The sequence below is a fragment of the Cimex lectularius genome, unplaced genomic scaffold (assembly GCF_000648675.2).
Source record: "Cimex lectularius strain Harlan isolate CLEC.00 unplaced genomic scaffold, Clec_2.1 scaffold45, whole genome shotgun sequence".
Classification (NCBI taxonomy): Eukaryota; Metazoa; Arthropoda; class Insecta; order Hemiptera; family Cimicidae; genus Cimex; species Cimex lectularius.
In genome coordinates, this window is record NW_019392634.1 from 1010317 (window position 1) to 1028536 (window position 18220).

General features: G+C 34.4%; 2 protein-coding genes across 7 annotated transcripts in view; one reads left to right on the forward strand and one right to left on the reverse strand.

Moving 5' to 3' along the window:
• LOC106662754 (four and a half LIM domains protein 2) overlaps positions 1-18220 on the forward strand; it is a 159148-nt gene that overhangs the window by 20367 nt on the left and 120561 nt on the right. Inside the window, exon 1 of one of the 6 annotated variants that reach the window (XM_024225231.1) lies at positions 14591-14667. The exons of the other annotated variants lie outside the window; for them this stretch is intronic. The gene's annotated coding sequence lies outside the window, so the exon portion shown is untranslated. Of the gene's footprint in view, positions 1-14590; positions 14668-18220 lie in introns of those variants that run through there. 6 annotated transcript variants of the gene reach the window in all.
• LOC106662755 (adult-specific cuticular protein ACP-20-like) lies at positions 6777-7617 on the reverse strand. Its single transcript, XM_014387026.2, has 3 exons — positions 7474-7617; positions 7181-7375; positions 6777-7116 (listed from the first exon to the last, which is right to left on the reverse strand). Exons 1-3 carry the CDS (start codon positions 7600-7602, stop codon positions 6877-6879), a joined length of 564 nt encoding a protein of 187 aa, XP_014242512.2. The 5' UTR covers positions 7603-7617; the 3' UTR covers positions 6777-6876.

The window sequence follows — 18220 nt, forward strand, 5'->3', positions numbered from 1 at the left end:
ATAACTATTAAAAAGAAGGATATAAAAATAAAGAATAAAGAAGGGCCAACACTTTTAACAAACAAATCAACATTATAAATAGATGGATAAATAACACAATAATAATTACAAATAAACCCTCATTTACATTTTAAAGCTCGGTCTATTATGTTTTTAAAAATCCATAGGGATTTTTTGAATCCTGAATTTTTGAGTAATAATGGACTGGGAATATTTTGAAATCCATCTCTCTTTCGAAAATACAGTTAAAATAACTAGACATTATGATAGGTTTCTTTCAAAGATGGCGGACAGTAGTCAGCCTCTTGAAGTTTAAAATAATTTTACTAATGTTTAAATCTGACTGACGTTTTTCCCCTTATTTTGAAATGTCCCTTGGTCAAATGCCAGGACATTATTTAATTATAATAAACTAAGAAAAACCCGAAACGTTTTTCAACGTCACAAGTTCGAAATGGCTTTTAAATACACGAAGCAGCCTTGGTGTCAAAATTAACAAGGGATACGTGAACAAACACGGGACTTTTGAGATCGCATGATTTTATTTTTATCTTAAAAATGCTTGAAAACTAAGTCGGATCTCGGACATTGTCTTTGGAAATTGGCTATGCTATGTCGAGAGAGGTTTAAACGTCTTATTTTAGCCGATTATGACCGTTGAAATTCAATTGGTTGATGATTTCCTCTCAATTGAACGTTATTGACGGTTTATCGATGCCGGTTTCAATTTGTTTTTCTATTTTTCCCCACTTTGGGCAGAAAGCCGCAGATGGATGTTTTACGACTGACGAGGGGGGCCGAGAGAGTTTTCGGTGTGGGGAAGACCTATTCCTATACTCTTTTCACTGCCCCACTACGTTTTTAATACAAGTTGAAAAATCGTGATCGTGGTCCCTGCTCCTCCTGCTGCTTTGGACTTTGCCTCATATCAGTGTTTTTAACAATTTCACCATGAAGGAAGGTAAGCGACGCGAAAAATCTGCCGGGATCCCAATCAAGTCTATAAAAAAAGTATACATATATTTTTTTTCTGAATAAGAATAATAGAAATTACCTTGTAGTACATAGTTTACATTACATATTAGTAGGACTAAGACAGAACTTTCAATATAAAAAAAACAACGCCAACAGATTTAAACGGTATCAACTATGATGGACAGAAAATGAGGCCAGGCTGAAAATAAACTGGTGTATTTATTATTTATTAAATAGATAGATTTTTATTTAGTAAGTTTTTCATTACAGTCGTAAAATTCAATAGACTAATTTGCGATTATGATAAACGTCACAATGATAAGAAAGATCATTACACACATCACACAAAAATCATGTGTTTCTATAAAATTTTATTCGCTAAAACAAAATGTGAATGAACTGTGTGCTCTAAAATTGTACGTTATATATACATTTATGGGCCGACAAACAGTTGAGGTCATCGGCGGTCCTCTATCTTTGAAATTGGTTTTAATAATTACTACTTCTTCCAAAGTACGTGAGCCGTGATTAACGTTGTTTCTCTATTTCTTACGTGTGAGGAAACAGGAAAATCCATTTATGGGGCAAAATTACTTTTCTGCATAATTGAAACGATAAAGTCATGTATGTAATATACATAATGTGGAAGGTTTATGGGCCGACCAACAGCTGAGGTCATCGCCGGCACTCTTCGTGTTTTCCTTTTTTTCTGGTATTTTGTTTTAAACTGCGGCCATTTGAGCGTCTCGATCTGGTTTACTGACCATCTGTTTTTATATGTATACTATATTGAAACCCTAAAAAGTTCTCATTTGTACCTCAGGTTGTCAGCTACAGAATAGGCATTAAACATGTAATACATATTTATACATCATCACCCTATACAATCGTAGAAATCGGGTCACATTCGATATTCCTCGTGGTGTGGTCGAACCCACTCCATTCTCATTAATAAATTAATTTTGCTCCCAAGTCTGGATTTATATACACCCCCACAGATTCTCGATATTCCTTGGGGCGAGTTTTAACGGCCCCCTCATTTCACGCTAATAAATTAATATGCACAACAAGCGATTACAAACAAAGAAGTCCGCTCATATGCACTCTTCCAAATTACTCCAAATTCCTCTAAACCCTCTCCATTCTCGCTAAAAATTTACTTTTCCTCACCGCACACATTCACCCCAGAGAACTGTACATATAGTTATAAGAAAGATATAATTGGTTTATTTCTGTACGAGTTATCGAGCCTCAAATGATAATTCAACATATACGAACGTATTTTCTTAATACATCACTTGTAGTTGTAAATACCAAATAAATGTAACAAAAAAAGTTATCGAGCATGTTTTTTTAAGTCCTCCAACTTACATTGAGTGTATATATATTTTTTTTTTAAATTTAACCTTTTATTGTTTTTTTCCCCCCAGACAATTCTCCAGATTAGGAAAATCTACTGGAGAACGGTGTTAAAATATATTAAAAAATATTCTTGGATTAGAAAGAATTGCAGGAAAACAGTTAGAAAATGTTTTCCCAGTGGTATTCTTATGTTTTAAAATTTGTTTCATCGTAATTAACGTTACGGATGATCAATTTGAACCATGTCAATCGTATCAATGACAATAATATCAATTTTATTATAAAGCAGTTTGTGCAATTGTTCTTAAAAGACAGAATAAAATTACAAAATAAATTATCTTTTAAAAATATTTACATATTCAGAAATGAAGTAGATACCCTTGATTTTGGAATGAGGCGAGAGGATCAGTCTTGAAGATTGGCTTTAACATTTTTCCGGTTATATCCAAATATAAACGAATATAGGAAGTGTAATATTATAATGTTTGTAACGCTGACCGGTGTGGTTAAATAAAATTGGACCAGACTAGATTGTACTTTTATCGCTGTCATTCCCATCCGTTCAACCGTGTCCCAACATTTGACAAACTCGAAACCGCAAGCGAGGGGTCACGGACGCACGTCCGTTTTTCGAAAATTCGAAAAGAATCGAAGATCATCTTTTTATTCGAAACGCGGAAAATACCGTTTGCTTCGACAATTATCGCTTCTTTTGTTATAAACACCTTGGTCAGTCAGGAATTCCAAAAGGCCTTGTCCTTACTATCTCACTCACTTTTCTAGCTATTTTGTTGGGTCCTATGTTTAGTTTCACTTGAATTTTCTAAGTAAAAACAAACAAAAATAATACCTAGTGTAGAAGTGATTAAAAAATTTCTATTACCAACGTGTTGAGTGTAAATATACCCATGCGATTAGACTCTTCTCACAAGACGGAGGTTGATTTTCATTTATAATCGAGTTTGGTCACAAATCCTATTCCACGATCGCCAGACGACCGTATATGTTTGTTTCTAAATTAGTGTTCCATGACGATTCTATAAATTAAAATACTTCCGCCCCCCACTTGGCAGGCCTGAGTTTGATTTCATCATCTGGGACATGGCCAAAATGATGGAAAACATAGGTCAAATGGTTAAAACACCGGACTTCCTACTTCACTACCTCTAATAAGTAAGTAGTTTCTAACTTTAAGAATGTGTATGTCACATTAGATCAATCGTTTCACAATGCGATAACTTTCTTGAGAAAGTAAACAAATTAGCTTCGGACCTTCTTACCATATACACTTAAATGAACAAACTGGTTTTTCATACTTCACTTTTATAACTCAAAGAAATATTTTTCAATTTTTCAAAATGTCCACCTTGGACAGTATAGTCCTTATAGACATGATAATTCGTGGAGTGAGTGTGTTGTTCAATCTATTTAAAATAATAGTTCCTAATTACAGTTAGTTGTTTTCAACGATCCGGATTTCAAACTTATAGTTCATCATCAGGTTGTAGGACTCCCTCATCTGATGATGGACTATTGGGGGAAATACGGATCTGAAAACTAAAGAAACTTGTAAGTAACTATCTTTTTAAAAAAGATAGTTGAACATTGTTATAACCCATTAAATTTAGTGATATAATTGGTTATAACTATTGACGAAATTACTTCTTTCAATTAATTAATCTTTTTATGTAAGGTTGTTGGTTGAAATGAAAAAGCTAGTGCCATGAGCGGGATTCGAACCTACGGCCTTCGGGCTAAATACGCCGGTGCTCTATCACTTGAGCTATCGTGACTTCGATCCACTCGGACACTAATCCCCATCTCAACCTACAACCTTACAACCTTACAAAAAACTTTCAGCCTTACATAAAAAGATTAATCAATTGAAAGAAGTAATTGGGTCAATAGACCCCTAAATATTTAATTTAGAATTTAATAAGTAAAACGAAATACAACTTCATTATAGTTAGTTCAAGTGGTAGAGCAGCGGCGTGTTTAGCCGAACATCATGGGTTCGAATCCCGCTCGTGGTACTAGCTTTTTCATTTCAACCAAAAACCTTACATAAAAAGATTAATTAAGTGTAATTAGTTGTAACCCATATGGCTTAGTTACAACCAGCACTTTTATCATTACAAACACTAAATGAACTATGATTTTTATGTAGCCAGACACTGTTTAAAATTAAGAATGATTTTTCATAATAGAAAAAGATTTTGAAAGAAATATTTGCAGTATCTTGACACAGATCTATTGGTTTTGATGAGTCAATTGCTGATTACATTTATCAACTTAGTCTTGGGCATAAAATTTTTCTGACTCAGATTGTTTTCACAAGAGCGATTCGAACTTTAATTTTGTATTTTATCAAAAAGAAAAGAGATACAAATTCGTAATTTGTTGAGTGTTTTATAATTAAGAATAGATTATTATTTACAGTATTACTTATATTTTTGCCAATGAGCCTTAGGAGACGAGAAAAAATTGAATATTTAAATAATTGGTTTTAAAATAAAGTTTCCCCTTTTCATATAACTGTATTTCAAGGTTATTATATATCAGACTATATTCGGTTTCGACGTAGGATATGAAAATTATATGTAGGATCGTATTATAAGTGATCGGATTTTTAGTTAATTTATTAGATTTTTAGTTAATTTATTAGATTTATAGTTAATTCCTGTCGTTCACAGTGGAGCATAGGGCGAGCACAAAGTTTTTCCATCCCTCTCTGTCAGCTGCACAATTCTTGGCCACTCTCCACTACTTTCCAGTGATAGTCTCCACGTTTTCTTCGGTCGCCCAATCTTGCATTGCCCTTGCTCCCAGCCAATTTCCAAATGAAGGTAGTAGCAGCTCGTAAAAAATCGAAAAAAAGAGAAAAGCTTCGACATACTTTCAGTCTTTCTCAGATAAAGATAATGCCATTGAACGCTAGGATAAAATAAAGAATATCTTTCGAGATACGAGCGAAAAGGTGTTTGGACAACAAAATGTCAGAGGAACCTGGAATAAGGTTCAAAACCGACGAAGAACTCTTAAAAGAAAATCAGAGCAGGACGAGGCAACAGAAATCGAACGCGCAACAAGAATGGCAAGTTTAAATTGTCAAAAAAGATCATAGATATTGGATGATCGACAGACCCCACAAAGCCAGGTTGGAAAGTTGCAGTAAGTTTTATTTCTCCGACGTGCGATGTTCAATTTTAAAAATCATAAGTCTCTGGATTGTGTCCAAATTCTCAATTGTTACAATTGCTAGAAAATCTAAATTCTCTTCTTTCAAGCTATATCTACAAAACCTATGTCATTTTAAATGAGGCGAAATAAATAAAAGCCACTCAAACTGTTATTTTACATCTCCGGTTACAATTTATTTACTGATGCCAGGGTTTTGGGATTACGTACAATTTATAAGGGTCTAAAACCCTAAAAAGTATCCTATGAATCGATGGACGGGTTTTACAGTTATTACTTATTTTATTATTATTACAGTTTTTGTGATTTTTGAAAAAAAAAATGGTGAAAGGAAGGCCACAAATATATTCAGGGGTTTTTCACGGTGCGAAAAAGTACTATCATGTTCGTTTCTTGTTATAGAAATTTTTTAACCTACTTTATAATGTTAATTGTATTTTTCTACGTCGCTCTAGTCTCAAGCTTAAACAAAAAACTTGATCAGAGTTAGAAGCATAGTGAAAACACAGTAAATTTAAAAAAAATTAGAATTATAAAAAAAAAGATATTTTAAAAATATTTAACAAATTATGTACATTACTCTATTGTACTATATTATACATTAATATATTTTGTTCTCTCCTCCGAGAGCCCTTTGGCGTTTGGACAAGTCTAATATTTTGCGACCTACTATAACCAAAACAGTTTCAGTAAAATTGATGATCCGTCGTCCCTTGCCTTCCTTTCTTAGTAGAAATACCCAAAACCTTGTTACTTTTATGAATTCAGTGCAAAATTGAATGTTTCGAACAGATTATTGATAATGAAACTTGTGTTGGAACCGTGAGATCCCATGAATGAATTGTTTTTATATGTTATTCTATTCTGTTATGACAACATTATATTATTTTATAAACAGTGACCAATTTTATTGTACATACTATTAGCGCACTGTCGATGTTTAAACAAAAAATAGAGTAAGGTTTATTAATTTTACCTTCAGCTGGACGATTTACGACTTGTTAGTCCTATCAGACAATTTATGGGTCCGCCAATCTCATAGGTTGTTCAAGGATCATTTAGTTTATGATGGTTGTTCTGGAGAAATGTACATCGATAAAAACAAAAATGGCCCATGACGAGTAGTAAATTTGAGGAGGTTAGTATTGGGAACGACGCGGTGTAAAACTGGTCATCAGAAGGCAATAATGGTCAGTGCATTCGTCAAATGTGATTCGTCAGGGATAAATAAAATTAAGATGTAAAAGATAAAATATAATAAAAATGCAACAACTAATAATGAAACAATAAATCCGTTAGAGCCGCAATGGGACTAGAGGGTAGTTGGACAGACGGAGGTGTTCAGTGTTCGTCTCCGTGACCGTAATGTTGAAGATGGACGGCATGTCCGGTCCTTTTGACGACTGCGTTGAAACCATTGTGTTTATCAGCTGTGTAGTGCACTTCTCTGACAGTGCCGTCGGCTTCTTTCAGAGTATAGAACCCTTTGACATCATCGCCTTTCCTCGTCTCGTGCTGGCTCTTCACGTCGCCGGTGTGGGGGTCGTGGACGTCGTATTCAAAGGCGTAATGAGCAGGGGCCTTCAACACCAATTTATTGTAAAAAACTCGCAAAATAATTGAAAATCTGTTATATTTAACTCACGAAATAGTCAACGTGGTGTCCATGTCCGTGTCCGTGGTCGCTCTGGTATCCGCCGCCACCTCCTTCGGCGTCGTGGCCGCCTCCGTAGGCTCCGCCATCGCTTAAACTTCCGCCGAAACCGCCTCCGTAACCACCGTGCTGGGGATAAGCCGTAATACAACCGACCACCGCTAACGCAACTGCTATCGTTAATCCCTGAAATAAAATCCGCAATTTTAATGACGTCCCCAATTTCCGATTCACAGGAACACTCCGCGATTCTTCACTGAAACTTTCACTCTATGGTCTCTTACCTTCGACATTGTATTTTCTGTCTTCGGCTGTCGATTGACTGATGCTGCGGTACATTGGGTCGCCAGTTTATATAGCTTGCAGGGCACGTAACAGGCTCGAGTTTTGGACCGGGTGGGGCACCGGTACATTTCACGGTACGCTGCAGTCCTTTCCCAGTTCTTCTCCTTGCATTCGACTTCAATGGTTTTCTATAGTTACGTCGATCATTATTTCAAGTCTTCCTTTTTTGTGTTGAATCTTATTCTAAAATCCATGGTCGATAAACGTAAAAAAAAATAAACTGATTTACTTGTCTCCATGCCGATTCGTAGATTTTCGGAAACGCTACACTTTCTAATTTTTCTGTCTTATAATATCAATGGCTTTATTTCAAGCTTAGCCAATTTTTACGTTAAACGAAACCCCGAAATTGATCAAATGAATGTCATATTTTTCTTCTTCACCGACAATTAAAATCGTTCATTGATACATCGCCAATGTACGCAGAAAAGCATAGACAAGAAAATATAAACCTCTTACTTTTCTGCTAAAAGCACAATGGAAATATTCTCTCGTTCCAGTTCAAAGTTGGACGGAGGCAACAGAAATTGAGAAATATTGATGTTTTACAACATTCCGTTAGGCCGTTGACTGGACATTAACTGGATCAAATGCGCCGAATTACAATTCGTCCACTTGAGCAACTACTGTCTTGCTTTACCGAGTATGCTTTTAAAATGTAATTTGTAAGTTCAATATTTTTTCCTTTCTGATCTTAAGATTTTGTCGGAAGCGTGTTTCACTGTATCATGTAATTGCGGCCGGATGAAAGAATATGGACTATTGATATGTGAAGAAACATATTTCCTTTTTGTTTTGTTCTTCATTTCCAGCAAAGAATGACTGAGATGAAACAAATGTTTAGAAAGCTCAATATTCGTTTCGTAATACGGGATGACATCTGCTTATTTCTACAGTGTCGGTAATTTCAAGGATCATGGTAATCAGTTTGACAGTGGATCTTTTGGAATGCGGTGTAGGTGTGGCACTAGCATAGTCATTTAATTGTTCTTTTTAACTTTATTTTCTGTTTGGACCAGGGGACTTTCTGACTTGATCAAGTGGTCCATGCGACGCCCACATTATGGGACCGACTCTTGTAAGTGCCGTTTCGTAGTCGAAATGTACCGTTGTTACAGGTCCGATAGGGTTTCGTTGGATCATTTTATCTTATCCGGCGAGGTATCGTGCCTCTCACCCTAGGGATTACATCCTCTTCCAATTGTCAATTTTGAAAATTTTATTTAATGTTTTACCCTCTTTTCACTCTTATCTCACGTTGAGGGCAATAATGTTTCATTTTTATGAGGTCGGTCGGTTAAAGCCGCAAACACTGAGTCAAATTAGAATAGTCACTTCCTGGTGAAAGTATTTGAAGTTAAAACATAATTCACAATCATAAAATTCCTTACTATAATATTAAGTACGTTTTGTAAGTAAAGTAACCCTTAAAAATTTATAAAATCTTTATATGTATGACCTAGATTTTGAAACTGAAATCAAGTTTAGACCGTTTAAACAGGATTTTAATTTATTGACCAAAATTTACAATTTTGTAATTTTTCTTTTATACAATTTATAGACAATAATAAAATAAAGTGATGAAGTGAATTTAAAAACAATTATTTAAAAAATTTATGTTTTATTTATTTATTATTTATTTAAAAATTTATATTTATACTTGTTTCACAATAAAGTATTTTTGAAGTGTATAGGAATCTCCTCTATAGTTAACTTTAATAATTGTTTATAAATTGGATATTAAGGAATTAATAATTAACACTTTATTAACAGCTAAATAGATGTGATCTTCTTCAAACTGGTAATAGTTAAATGAACACGTTGGACAATGCTTTGATGTTGCTTTCTTACGATAAACTAATTTATTGTACATACCGTATTGCAGTACATAAATATGCAGTAGTAAATACATTTTAGTGAAATCCTCTGTTATGCCTTCAATAGCACGAATAATTTTTTTCAAATTATAAAATAGACACACACTATTTATTTTCTTTATCTGTTATTTCGATTAATTACATGTTATTATATCCGCAGTCTATTGGCTGGTTAGAAGTGTTTAACTATTTAAGTTGAAAAATGTTCGAACAAGGAAAAAGTCATTATAGGTGCTAGTTTGGTTAGGAGCAGGTCCAGTGTTGACTCATTTCAAACGATTTCGAAATAGGACACAGGATTGGAGGCTTTTTTGAAAAAATAATTGGTTTTTTCCTTAATTTTTTTTTAAACATAACAAGTACACAAAATAACCCGACTTGTACCTTACAACAGGTTGTGTGCAGGTACTCTATGACGTAATGTTTGTAAAAGCAACCATAACAAGTTTTAGTACCTTTTTATAAAAATAATAGACCAGAGATACAATAAAACTATTTGTACATCATATTAAAAGTCGAGAAGGGAGAACTACAATTTATACACATAGTTTATGGAGTGACATCGGAAAATACATATACGAAAAATTCAATAACTAGTAAATTCAAATAAAAGCACATTGAATCAATGCTTTGGCAATACTAGCTTAATATTGGAGGGCGTCTCATGAAACTATTTAGGTTCTGATTAAAAAAAAAATCATTTTAAAAATAAAATAATTTTAATCTTATCTATATAATTACATACTCTATTAAAAATTATCTAAGTGTTCTGAACACAAATATATAGGAAAACGGTAGAAATTCGTATTGCAGCCTATTGTATATAAACATAAATCTTACTGGCTACAATGGAGTTTGTCACATTTCAATATGGATTTTTTTTTTTGGTGGGGGTGAGTTTTGTTAGAATTGATTAGGTTAGGTAGGGTTCGGCGGGAGGAGTTAGTTTAAGTTAGGTACGGTTAGGGTTAGGAAAGGATTAGTTTTGGTTAGGTAGGGTTATTATTAGAAAGGAGTTAGGTTAATTTAGGTGAGGTTACGGTTAGGAAGGCTAGAGTTATGTTCGGTGGAGTTACGGTTAGGAGGAGGTTTGCTTAGGATAGGTAGGGTTACGGTTAGGGACGGGCAAGATACATGTGGTAGGATTAGGGTTAAGGATGGGTGAGATTATATTTTAGGTAGGGTTAGGATTAGGGACAGTTAGTTTATAGTTAGGTTATAACCTTATATATAATATATAAGGTTATGATTAGGAACAGGTTAGTTTAGATTAGGGTTCGGGACTGTTTAGGTTAATTTTTTTAGACTTAAAATGTCATCTGTACTAACACAAAGATATGTTACGTGTCCTCTATTTTAATTTTAAAACCTTTAACACAAGGATCAATCCAACCAAACAAAACCAGGTGCTGTAATTTTTATTTACATTCAAGAGGGCTTTGGCTAATAGAAATAACAGGTCATTTTGGATTTGGCGCTTATATGCAATATATTGCTTGGTGTGATTATACGAAAAAAATATCGGCGGTATGGACCATATGGGCAAAGGATGTGCTGAGACTACAGATCATTAAGATGCAGCAAAACAAAAGGCCCCAATACAGACCCCTGAGGTATCCCATATTCAATTATTTTTATTTGTACTCAAAGTGTTACCTATTCTCGCTCACCGACTACGTTGTTTCAAGTAAATTTTAATCCACTTTAGGAAACTTTATAATTTGGAAAGAATTGTTGAGTCGGTCAGGTCTTGTTTTGACGAACTATCACAGGAAACCATGCGAGATCCTCTAGATGATTAGAATTGTAAAATTTAGATTCAACACTGATTTGTTGGGTAAAAGTTGAATAATAGTTTCAATTTATATTTTTTTGAGATCATAAAAGTATCGTTAGGCCTCAAAAACCCCTTTATAGATATTGCTTTGTTAATTTCTTTTTGCTATTTACTACACTCCAATCGTCGGGACGGTTGTTGACCGAACTTGCGTTAGTGAATTTCGCTTTCGTAACTTTTCCCCGTTCAAACTCTTCAAAGCATAAAATATAATTACAAGGTCTAAAGCCGGGTTGCTCCACACGACCTCTTGAAATCATGGGCGTTTCTCGCGGTGGGACCAACAAAAAAAGACGCTTTCCCTCAGTCCAAAGGCACACAAGACGTTATTGTTGCTATAAAATGCGCCCGATGATTCGTTCCTTTACATTTTCCAAAGAATCGTCACGCACCCCTCACCCCCGCGGTAATAAAAGGTTATGTAGTTTCACAGTTGCAACACACGACAAGAAAAATCAGATAATCAAATAACACCTTCATTTAATCCTGCAATATTCATCCTGTTTGAATCCGACTCAAAAAACAATTAATTATATTGATCCTTTTGCTGTCTAATAAGAAAAACAAGTTATAATTACTCCAATAGAATGAAATTTATGACTATGAACGTTGATGACGCTTGTAATATCGAAATCTCCATTGAAAACAATGCGACACCTACACACATTTATGTAAATCTCAAACTATTCATAATGATACCCCTCGACTATGATTCTTTTTATTTTATATATTGCTGGAGGTTATCAGTAACACACTTTAATATTTAATTAACCCAATTACAAGAAGATTATTTAGTTATTTTAATTTTGTATTAAAAAATCAGAGATAAGGCCAATTAAAAAAACAACTCAGTTCCTTAGTCAAGTTTTCAATGAATATGTCCTCTTCCTCTCCATCAGGACTTTGAAGCTGTTAACATTTCATAAGGTTAACAATTATGGCATAGTTATAATTCTAGATCTATATTTTTACGGAAGTAGATGTTCATATTTATTACAGTTAGGAGGATGGATATCCTTTTAGGTATAGCTTTTGCGAAAGCTTGCTGGTCTTAGCAAACTGAACAAAGTAAATTGTAAAAAAAATCATTCCTCACCAATACCCAGCGTCAGCCTAGAATTCAGCAAATTAAAAATATTCCGAGTATATCCTATGTAGGTGACTGTGTAGGATTGGTGTTTGAAGAGCTGGTGGGTTCCAGCTTCCATTCTTTATCTTCCACTACAAACTCTTTATTGAAGAAACTCGCTCCCAATTAATTCCAAAAAACATAAAACTTGGTCTTTTTGCACGCTTGTTAGAAGATTAATTTCTTACTAAGGTCTAGGCATTTGTGATTCTGACATTTCCAATCATCCTGGTCCGCTTATCCTCGTTTTTCGTCAACATCAGAGTGAATTTGTTTTAAGATGGTGACATGCAGAATGCGTCTGGGCGAAAAAGCGAGGATAGAAAGGGCCACGAATCTTCTATTGAAGAACGTCTGGGTGTTAATTAAGCATACACATCTGTGTATTGATTGACAAATCAAAACAATGAGGACAATCACTAATTAACTAAGAAACTCGGAATATGAATTTAAAACCTTTCTGGCCTGGCTGGGACCAAATTAAAACAAATTAAATTTTAAAAAAAATTAAAACCTTGAAGATCGTCCAGACTAATGTTTAAAAGACAATCAGCCACGATAAGCAAATAAGGACGATTTGAAACAATCAAACCAATTCTGGGCCCATCTTTCTGCTTGCACCGTGGTTGGTGATTGAGATAAAAATTTTAAATACACGATACAGAAGTGGTCTGATTTGTGCGTTGTTTGAAATCATGTTTATCTTTGGAAGACCGATGAACGGCAAATGGTCAGGAACCAGTCAAAAAGGCATCACTCCTACGAAATTCCATATGACATTTCTGGCAAACCTACATTACCTTAGCGCAAAAAGTGTGGCAAGAATAGGTAATTTGGAGTGAATTTTCTTGTTCTGCGAAGTGGTGGAATTAGTAATTCGTTTGGTCATAATCAACCCGGTCCGCTTCCCCTCGCTTATTTCTGCTTGATGCGTTTCGACCTGGCACCATCTTAAGACCAACTCACAACTGAAGATGGTGAAATGCCAAAACGCTTTTGCCAATTCAAAAAGCAAGGATGGATGGATTATTACGATCGTAAATGACGGAATTAATAAAATCCTTTTATTCGTAATATACCCTGGGTTTTCTACCTATCTACCTACTACCATGGTGAGGACTGATCTTGTCGCGGAGGAGAACTCATATTGAAAGACCCTGAACACTTTGATATTTTAGTACTCTGTTTATGACTCGCTCCTTTTCTGGGTGACGTGACTAACCAAAAAAACCAACCATAGACAATATGATAAAAAACAAAAACCAAGAACCAAAAATAGTATGATATTTTCAGTAAACCTGTTTTCTTGGTACGAGAAGTGCGACAAGGTTAAATAATTTCTTGTTGATAACTGCGAATGAATTAATTTTAATTTCGTTCTTTTCCAAATCCTTGATCCTTCTGTTTGTTACCTCCAGTAGGGGGTTTGTTGGCCCGAAACGTATTTAATGGACCATTATGGATAGGTTTATGTCTATATAACATTAACTCGTTTTAATTTTTTTTTTAAATCTTTCTACCACTTACAATCAAGCATGGTGGCAATCCGGCTGATGGAGAATGGACTTGAGAAACCGGATGATCGAATACGTCCAAACAACTGGGTCATCACTAGCCATACCACAAGAAGAGATCTAACAAATGCCAATAAGAATGTCTCTTGCCAGTCCCTGATGCGTCAATTCTCGCTTTATTGTTCGCTTAATATACCTTAAAATGTTACTCGTTGCCTGTAACAGTAAGGATACCAAGGTAAAAGGAAACGACGCAATTACAGGCTGTTCCTCTCACATAATCCAAAAGGAAATCTTTCGCTTCCTTCCTTGGATAAAGGATTAACCATAACCCTACAATTCAACAAATTTGAAATAATGGTAGCTGCATAGCGACGAGTATTTCTTGATTTGGAACAGATCCCTTTTGCATGTTCAAATATAAACCGTCATTAAAGGAGGTTGAGTGCTTTGTTAATAAATGCAAACATTTAATACGAGTGGAGGTCAAGTATCGCGAATAAGATGCCATTTCGAAATTGACCGAGAAAAAACAGTTTCACGCGGCTTTAATTTTTTTCCTTCCCAAAGACACAGCTAATACCGGTTTTGTTGTACCATCCATAACTTCAGCGAGGTGGGAGTTGCTTATCTTTCCCGTGCGTCCGACGAAAGTGAGCCAGACAGATAAGATACGAGGAAAGAAAATAGTGATGAGTTCGCAATCAGCTCGTTAGCTGGCTAATCGTGTATTTATAGAAAAAAAACCTACAGTTGTTTTGTGTCCCTGGACTGAGGTATTTAGTATATCTTACATTTTCAAATCGGCTACTGTAAATTTAATCACTGCTTATCACTTTCACCTACATATTGATTAGAATCTGGAAAAAAATCGTAAGATTTTTCGATAAGTTTTCTCATTTCAAAGTAGTACAATTTTTGTTCTTTATATCATATAAAGTCACTGCGATCAAATAACATAAATAACAACATAAAGATAATAAAAAATAACAATTTATAAACACGTTTAATCCGAATCTACGTCGACGTGACAGTTAGCATTGTTTAATTCGCTAGTTGGGTGTGTATAACCTCGCTCGTCCTGTATTTGATTGTAAATTCAAAACAATCAACAGATTGACTAATTTTAATCCAGCCCAATAAAGAAGAAATACCTATTTAGAAGAGGACAAATGTCTTTTTTTAAATAATAAAATGATAAAACTGAGTTTACACTGTCTTGAAATATGCTTTTAAGATAAAGAATAAACCTTGAATTGTTACGTGCTCAATTAAAAAAAAATATATATATACCAATTAAAGTTTCGTTTTACCTTTCAGATTCATATTGACTGAATTTTAACATGCTACACAAACCAGCTTTCACATGGACAGAAAAAATCCAACTGTGTCAAATTTGTATTTGAACTTTTTTTTTGGTTAACATACAGGACCATGATGAATTTACCTGAAACTTAAATATTTATGTTCATGTCAGACCAAATACGATAAGACAGGCTAGCTTTAAATCTCAAACAGACGCTTTAAATCGTTGACAACACAAACAATTGCATTACTGATGACATTATAGAATTATTTACCTTCACAGAAAAAGGTACTTTATGAAGAACGGATAAACTAAGAAGTTAAAACGCAAAGTAAAGATTAGTGCAAAGATAAAGGCAGATTAGGCCGATTACACCACCAACTCGCTCACTTTCTGAACGAAAATTTATAGCAATGTCTCAATTATCAAATGGAAATCAAAACCTCTTGTCGACAAAAAAAATATTCTTATAAAATGAAAAGAATTGCAAGAATTTCAAATAATACTGATCCATCAGATAGTAGCACGTTTTCAGTGACATTCCTCTTGATGATTTTGAAATTTTACTGGAATATTTTACAATTGCCATTCACATTTGATAGGGCAATATCATGAAAATTAACTGTTAACATTTTATAATGTCTAGTTTATTTTTATACATGTAAATGTAGATCAATCGGGGTGTGTAATACACTGCGACTCTTAAGAGCTATAGTTTCTTCAGTTCTGTGCTAACGGCACACTAGTGAATCCTAGTTGATAAATAATAATAAATTTGATTACAAAGCCCGGTTTCAGTGGTTGGATTTTATCTACGGTTATGTCGTACATACCAAACACTTTTACCTGAGAGCAAATGTAGTTAGTACGTATGTTGGTGTCTCCTCTCCTTTGCCGAATGTGCAGTGCAACACTGCCGTGTTTTGTATATCAAACATCTTCATATTCCACCTTCTTATTTCTTAGTTTACTGCAAGGACTCGACCCTTCTCATAAGAAGTACTAGGTCGTTGCTACAATTCCATTCCGTGGGTTTTCTTTGTATCCCAGGTTTTGTCTCCATTCAGCGGTTGCTTCTCATTCGAAGATGATATGGGTCGTTTTTTATTCCTCCTCATTGTATAATCTACGAATGTATTTATCATCGAATGTGCTCATGTTGTTTAGATGTTTTCTCGTTTTCTCAGATGGTAGTCATATATATATATATCATTCCTCTAACTGTTTGTTGCCCTAGTTGATTTTGCCCACTCTAACTGTAGCAGTCAGTTTGCCAGTGTTGGGGACGGTTTTTGAACATGTGCTTACTTTTCCATTTCCTTTTGCCTTTTTTGATTTCATTCTGTAATGGGGGATCTATGTTTGGTTTTGTTATCCTAAGAATAGGTTCAGGGCTAATATGGTGCAGGTCATCCTTTGGCCCAGTTTGCCAGCTTTTTCGTTATCCATAATTGTATCCTGGTACTCAGAAATCATCAGGTAATTTTGTTTTCAAAATTATAATTAGGTTATATAGATAATTAGGTTTTGGAAATTTTGGTAATGTATATATATAATATGGTAAATTTCAAAATGCAAATTTTTGTTCAAAAGTACGGATTTAACCAAATACACATATCACTTTTCTCAAATTCTGAGGCAGAAAGATTAAAAATAAAATTATTCTAAAATACAAAAAATAACGCCTGAACAATAAACAAATATATTATTTAATAGATTGTTGTATATTGTCTATAAATTTATCTAAACATTTTACTCTAAAACAATTGCGACAATCTCCAATAATACAGGATCATCATCACAGAGCGTTTTTTCCTCTTAGAATTTTTCCTATGATTTTATATATTATTTCATTAGATGCTATTATTATTATTATGTATATAAAACTAGCTTCTACCCACGACTTCGTCCACGCGGGATGTACCTTTCTAATGCGATGCAGAGTGGCTTTCTAATATAATGTCTTGTTTCTCAAATTCTTCTCTTCTTCAGTTCACTTCAGTCTATAGTAAAAAATTGTCCCTTAGGGTTGAAATTAAAAAGAAAAAATCCTTTCTTAGCGGCTATCCATGTGACTATAGGACTGCACTGTCGAAATTTCAGTCCTTTAGATCCTTCGGTTTAGTTTGTGCGTTGTCTCTCAGTCAGTCAAAGAACTGTTTTATTAATCTGCATTATTTATATCATGATAATTCTGAGTCAAAACCCGGCATGTAGAGAAAGGTTGCTTGATGTGCCCTACCTAATTGAAGGTTGCAAATCCTTGGCTCTTTATAGAGAGAGTGTAGGCTTGCTACGAAACAGGCAAATCGTGCTTGAGCATTGCAGCGAGTATCTGGGTCTCCTGTTCCGATTTTTAGGAGAAAACAGGGTTATTCTATTCTATATAGTAATGATAGATATGATGGATTTGTGCCCCTGGCTTGTGTTGAAAGTGAATGTATTTATTAGCGTGAATGTGTAGGGGGTTAATGGCTGGATATTGAATACTTCATGAACCCTCAATGAGGTTAGTGGTATAACAGGTGTAAAAGTAAAATTCTCCATCACTCTAATTGAGAGAATGGAATGTAAATTGGAGATAATGTATGTATAATGAGTGAGAATGGTTTTGATCTATGAACTGATTGCGCTGGGTGCTGCTACATAATTGGAAACATTAACCGGGGTGTTTATGCTTTTCAAGTATCTATGAATTGATATCTGAAACTAAGAAAATCCAATTTGTTTTATATATATTAATAATAATGTGTAGGGTATAGAGTTCGACTTTATGCTTAACACTACATACATATTTTATTTTTTAAGTACTTAATGTGACCGTAACATTACACGAAGATAATGGCATCCTGATGTTGTTTTCAGTCTGTATTGTGCCGCCGTTCATCTATCAGACTGTTGTGTGTTTATATCATTTTATTTTTCACCAACGACACCATAACGAATTTAGTTGGATTAATAGAGCGAGGATGAAAGATGGTCAGATCCTTTGTTTATGTTCTAACCGTCCTGATAATAGTTGT